The sequence below is a fragment of the Dendrobium catenatum genome, unplaced genomic scaffold (assembly GCF_001605985.2).
Source record: "Dendrobium catenatum unplaced genomic scaffold, ASM160598v2 fragScaff_scaffold_249, whole genome shotgun sequence".
In the NCBI taxonomy this organism is placed as follows: Eukaryota; Viridiplantae; Streptophyta; class Magnoliopsida; order Asparagales; family Orchidaceae; genus Dendrobium; species Dendrobium catenatum.
The window spans coordinates 2,189,782-2,196,414 of record NW_021318711.1 but is presented as its reverse complement, the minus strand read 5'-3'; the positions used below and the strand labels follow the sequence as shown (position 1 = coordinate 2,196,414).

Below are 6,633 nucleotides of genomic sequence, written 5' to 3'. Positions count from 1 at the left end.
CTTTTCACGTATATGCTCATTTCGTATCCTATCTTTAAGGATAAAGCCACTCATCCACCTGAGCATCCTCAACTCTGTCACACTTAACTTGTATTATACTTCTCTTTTAATGGCCAACATTCGGCAGCATAAAGCATTGCAGGCCTCACTACCATCTTATAGAATTTTTCCTTTAGTTTGAGGGGTACATTTCTATCAAATAACAAGCCCGATGCATTCCTCCACTTCAACCATCCAATTTGAATTCTGCTGATAATATCTACATCTATTTCACCATCGCTTTGAACAATAGATCCAAGATATATAAAACGTGTGCTCTTATTAATGACTTGATGGTCCAAAGTTACAATCCCCTCACTAGGTCTATTACTACTAGTATATGAATAATCAATAATTAAGCGCAACGTTTAAGAAAATCCCTTTGTTTCCACGTCATAGGTGGCAACACAGGTAGATGAATGAGGAAAATTCTTGCTCGATACCGTGTCGCTGATTTTTGTTAGGTGGCGTTGTAATCAGGATTTTCTTTGCTTCTGTGGGCGGCGCCATAAACGTCGCGGCAGGCGACTTCATCGGCATCGAATTTGCTTTCCTCCAGAAACACGCACACACACACAAATAAAAAATAAAAAAGGAACGGCCACTTTGGTTGAGGTACGAAATATCTCTCTCTCTCTCTCTCTTTTATTCATTAGGCAATAGGTCATATTTGCCTAGATCGGAAAACAGTCTGAAAATTAGATCCGGCGGGCAAAGAGTAACCCTAGTTTTCTAATTTATTCCCTCTGGTAATTTCTCTGTATTTCACCGTTGTTCTCGTGGGCGATGTCTACTGATTTTATTATCATTTGAGGGCATTGTGGGGTGAATTTTGCTCGGCTTTGTTGTCAGTCTTTTTAGGGCCTAATAATCATTTCGTTTCTGAGAACTTTCTAAAATTGTGGCAACTCTGATTACTTCTTCAATTCGTTGATCGATCCTGGGATTTTCTGGGTTGGAAGCCGACTTTTGCTGATTATGCGAATCTTGTTTGATTTTCGATGATAATGTTAGTTATTGTGAAACTATTATTATATTTAAATTAGTCTATTTTTTACTGATTTTTATTGGCTGATTAAGATGTATTTGACTTTTCTTGTTCCAGATCTAGAACAAATTTGCTAATTTTCTTGTAGTATTGTTTTAATGCTTTGCTGATCCATGGAACTTACGGATTTCACTCATTAATTATTAAGCAGATCATGAAATTTTAAAAATGGTCTTTAAACATACTTTTCAATTATTATGGCATATTTTTTCTCTTGATTTAGTACTCAGTTCTTATTGGGTTTCCTAATTCTGAAAATTAATCATCAATGACTATTTACAAAAACTTAGGGCTTGTTTGGCAACAAGAAGAGTTTAACTTTAGTAGGCTTTACTAATTTCTGTAAATCCAAAAATGTTTTGCAATGTAGTTGTTAAATCTTGTGAAACTATCTGACAACATAATCCATGATTTAAGGTGATCAATTTTTTAAAAAATTTAATATGATATATGTTGAATTTAATTTACTAGTTTAGTACAAATTACTTATTAATTTCAATTTTAATTATTATTAATGTTATGATGATATATTTTGTATTGAATTATATTGATAATTCTTTAATTAATTAGTTAATATTTTTAAATAACTAATTATTTAACTAATTATCCTTCTAATAATTTAATAACTTTTTTAAATGTTTTTTTATTTTAATTATAAATTATACTTTTAATTATCTCATTAATCACTTAGTATTCTACTACTCCTTAGTTATTTAATTATTATTTACATTGTTAATTATGTAATTAATAATTTCTATTTAAAATTATATTAAATTTTAATTACTAATTATATTATTACTTATTCTATTAAGCTAAATTATATTGTAAATTTATGCAATAATTATACTTGTAATTATTTAATTAATTTACTTAATTATTAATATTTTAAATTATATAAATTAATTTAGATTAATTTTTCCCGAATAGCTTAGAGGCATCTAGGGTTTGCTTTTCATCTTCTCTATTTTGTTGTTGTTGTTGTTCAACTTCGTTGCTTCATGTGAGGTAGAGTTTTGCACGAGTTGTTCGGCTCCTTCATTGTTGTTTGACTTCGCTCCTTCAACCACATTCCTTTCTTGTCGGATTGGTACTCATGAAGTTTTGATTTGAAACAATATCAGGGTGAGGGATTTAAGGTAGATAAGGAGAGATGGAAGATTTATTCCACCATGAGATTTAGCGGGTTCTCAAATCCCGTTTGGCAGGATTTGACATAAATCCGACTCAAAATTTGCATAAATCCTATTAAATTTTGCATCCAAATAGCTCCTTAATGTTGGACAATAGTTTTTGAAGCTTCTAAAGCTTCGTTCGGGATGGCTTTCTTGTTGCTTCTTAAAACAACTTTCTAGTATAAAATTTTAATTTTTAAACTAGAAAATTATTTTAAGAAACAATAAAAAATTCGTCCCAAATGAAGCCTAAGTCTGCTTAATGCCTTAGTCTATTTTGCCATCTCTTAAACTTGGAAGTTAACTGGCAATGTTGTGGTGGATGTTATGCAAATTGGATGTTCAATTAACATGGTTAATGAATATCCCTTCATGCCTAATAAAAGAGTTGAATGTCTTGTTAAATGTTGTGATAAGATCATTTAATTTTTTTCTCTCAGTTATAGGCTTGGTTGGGTTCAATGTTCTATCTCAAGATCGTAGAATTAAATTTCCTAATTTACACTAGATGCATATTTGTTTTGTGTGACGTGCTATTTGCATGAAATATGTTAGCTCATGATAAATGATTAATACTGATAATAAATACTAGAAATGATTAAAAGTAGTAACTTTATTTCTTAGTGATATGTTTCTTTATGTTATGATTTCCTTTTTTTTTTTTTTTGCATGTTATTTAGATATGGTTATCATGTTATGGCTTTGGCTCTAGATCTATTGTTGCGTTTATGTAGGTTTGATGTGGACTTCGTCCCTTGTGGTAACTCACTTAAATAAGGTAGTTCTTCTGATTAGAAGATTTGTGAATAATTATTGTAGAGGACTTCATGTTTTCACCATGTTATCTTCTAGTTCATGGTTAGTATATACGAGTGTTATAATAGTAATTGGAGTCATCCAGGTAAAATTTATATAGAAGGAATAAGATCAGAACTTAGTTTTGGGAAGCAAAGAAATCATGATTCATGTACAATGAAACTAACTTAATTACCGTAGGAATGGTAATGCTAAGATGGATGTGTGCTCAAATTAGAAATGATAATTGTAGAATGAATCTAATAGATATTGTTGTAGTAGCATTTATTGAAGACCAAATTATAGAACAAAGTATGTTTTGGTAGCGCAAAATATGCATGAACGAGATATAGAGATAAAAGTAATGAGAAAAGAATGAGAAAGGAAATGGGTTGGCCAAAACAACTTCGGCTAGATTATATGAAAGCTGACATGCATAACTAATTGTAACATCAAAAAATAAATACATGGAGAATAATGATCTTAGATATTGTTGACCCAGTTACTTGGGCTAAAGGCTAGTGATGATTTGATAACTAATTGCAATTGTCATTATGACCTTCCTTCTAATGGAGATCCTAACTATAGTTGGGGTAATCCAGTCCAACTTCTCTGCTTTTCTCTCTTCTGCCCATCAGACGCATGAAGGATGGGTAACATTATAGCTTGGGGCCTTGGGCACATTATTAGTTGTTGAATTACAATCTTTTTAAAGTCCGCTTTCTTGTTTGTATTCTCTTTTTATGCGCTCAATTTGCACCTATATGATTGTGGTAATGGTAAGCTTTTCTCTCATGTCAGCATCACATTCAAAATGAGCCGGACTCATGATGGGCATCATGCTTCTTCTCCTTTTGGAAATCCATTCAAGCTGATCTTTTCCAAGGGACAAAACCGTTCGCCAAAGCTACTGACTCTACTGAGTTCTTTTGAGCAAAGTTTGGCAGAAAACATTAGAAAGCTCAAGCCCAATGATGCCACAAATATTCCTAGTTTGTTATGGTTGAGACAAGCAGTTGATGCATTACTTGAGAGCCACAATAAGCTCAAGGCTCTCATATTTGATCTGGAGTTCCCTGCCTCGGTCTGGGATGAGAAGTGGATTGAGTTATATTTGGATGACAGCTTGAAGTTACTTGATGTTTGTATCGCATTGATTTCTGAGGTTTCCAGATTAGAGCAACACCAGATCCTTCTTCGATATGCTCTGCAGATTTCTGACGTTTCCAGATTGGAGCAGCTACAGCGAGCTGACGAAGCTCTTCATGACTGGACACAGAAGCTTCACTTCAGGAATTCAAAACTTGAAAATGCTCCATTTATCTTGCTGGGAATGGTGGGAGCACTCTCTTTGCCAAAGGTTAAAAATTCACCCAAGGGAAAGGTCTTGACGAGAGCATTATATGCAGTCAAGGTTGAGATGATGTTCATCTCTAGTGTCCTCGTAGCAGTATTTTCAGGCTGCTCAAAGCCATTGATAGACATGCAAGTTCCCAATGATTTTCTATGGGCTGACGCTTTCAATGATCTGCAAACCATTGTTTACAACGAGCTGAGAAGTAGACTGTTTTTGGACAAGCTTCTAATATTGAAGGAGCTGGGTGAAGTTGATGCATGTTCCAAGCAACTTCATGGTATGATGGTTATCATTATTCAGAAGGATGACGAAAAGGAAGTAGCCAGAGATAATAATGTGGATGAAGCGAGAAGGAGATATGGGAAACAAATTTCTGTGCTGAATAAAGGAGCTTTGTATCTTGCCAATGAGTTGGAGCTTCTTGGAAAGAAGTTGAATGACTTCTTCGAGCTTATCATGTTAGGACGGGATGGTTTGCTTGCTAGCTTAAGAACCTCCGATGATTGTAGAAAGCAGTAGCTATACGAAGTTGATTTTAGTATCTACAGCATTCTACTGGTGATGTGCACCTGGTGGCACTGATAGGTAACCTGATCCATGCTAGGCCGTGTAAAGTCAAATCTTTTAGAAGGAGCTTTCTTGAATATTAACTTGGTACAAATCATACTGTAGCTGACCAAATTACTGTAGGTTGTAAGGTCTACTAATGGGGTTCTGAGGGACAAACTCTTTTTTTCTTTTGGTGGTTTTGTAAACTAATGTGTTCGAAGTCTCTCTGTTTGGTCTTTGTTTATGCATAGGTATTAGTTTGAATAACAGTATTATGTGCTAATGCTGTTCATTGGGTCCAATCTTGTAGGTTTTTCATTTGTTTGAAGCAAAGCAGTTAATTGCTGCAGGATTTCTAGTTGGGATGTTGTTTCTTGATGGTAAGATTTTCGCCATGGATCAGTAGATGTCCTTTGGTTTTCTGTTTCGAAAGTATTGTTTTATCTGATTTTTTTAATTTCCGGAGCTGAAGGACACTTCTGACTAAGCTGGCAGAAAGCCTTGTTGATAGCAGGTTCGACTTATTTTAATCTATTTATCTTATTGAAGCTTTGGTTGTATTTTACTTGTGATAAATCTTTTGGACACGTAATACTATTTTAGCTGATATTTAACCTTCGGATAACATTCTTCCCATGTATGTTTATAGCTGCTGTTAAGATTGCATCAATAGTAAAGACCATTTATAAAAGGACGGATTCTTATCTGGAAAAATGTTTCAGATACCTCATATTTAAAGCACAATATACAAGAAAGTGAAGAGCCATATAAATTGTAATGCTTGTTGCATAAAAATAAACCGAAAATATACTGGACTGTGGTGGTTAATACTCTTTTTAAATGTATCCTGCTTTTAGAGTTGTCAACATAAACCTGGTTTAAAAATTGGGTTTGGGGCGACTTAAATACTATTCTGGGTTGCTTTAGGCTTAGGCTTCGTTTTAGACAGTATTTTTGTTTATTTTTAAAACAATTTTTTAGTAAATTCAAAAATTTTTGTAGTAGAAAATTATTTTAGAAAATATTATGAAAGTTGTACCAAACGAGGCCTTAGTAAAATTCAATCAGTGATTTTATTTTATTTTTTTGGGCATTTGTTTGCTTCGAACATTGTGGCTTGCACTTAATATGAAAATTTTATTTTTGTTGTCTGGTGCCTTAGTCCATGTAGCGAAGGATTCATGTAGTTTATCCCACATAGTGAGATAAAAGACTTGTTGTTATTGTGATTGTGGTTGTCATTGTTGGCTGGTGTCTTAGTACGAGTTCAATATGTTACTCGTGAGTGAGAATGCAGTTTGAGAAGACAGGAGAACCTGAAGCTTAATGGTGATGCTATTGCATCATTATCAGCTTATGATCTTTGACAATTTACTATACTTGAAGAAAATTTTTTTCTTTGAAATTACGAAATCAAGATGGAGCGGTTGATCAAATTTAATCTTGAAAAATAATATCTTGTCAATTTGTAGCCCATAATTGAGAATAAGTTTAAGGAAGAGTGAAGGACCTGAAACTTTATGGTGATGCTGTTGCCTCACATATTCGGCTTATAATCTTTAACATCTTATTATGTCGAGTACAAATTGATTTTTTTTTTTAGTTTTTAACCAATGTAAAATCATGATTGAGCCGTTGAGCTAGTTTAATCTTGAAAAATAACTTTTGGTCGA

At 33.4% G+C, this 6,633-nt stretch overlaps 1 protein-coding gene across 3 annotated transcripts; it reads left to right on the top strand.

Annotated features, from left to right (window-relative positions):
• Positions 1-412: 412 nt before the first annotated feature.
• LOC110105231 (UPF0496 protein 4) lies at positions 413-5,508 on the top strand. 3 transcript variants are annotated; one of them, XM_020834630.2, is made up of 2 exons: positions 413-654; positions 3,856-5,508. In XM_020834630.2, the coding sequence occupies exon 2, from the start codon at positions 3,869-3,871 to the stop codon at positions 4,928-4,930; it is 1,062 nt and encodes a 353-aa protein (XP_020690289.1). In that variant the 5' UTR covers positions 413-654; positions 3,856-3,868; the 3' UTR covers positions 4,931-5,508. The 3 variants fall into 3 exon arrangements, with proteins under 3 accessions (XP_020690289.1, XP_020690290.1, XP_028549125.1); XM_020834631.2 differs by lacking the exon at positions 413-654 and adding an exon at positions 668-788; XM_028693292.1 differs by lacking the exon at positions 413-654 and adding an exon at positions 803-1,048.
• Positions 5,509-6,633: the final 1,125 nt, after the last annotated feature.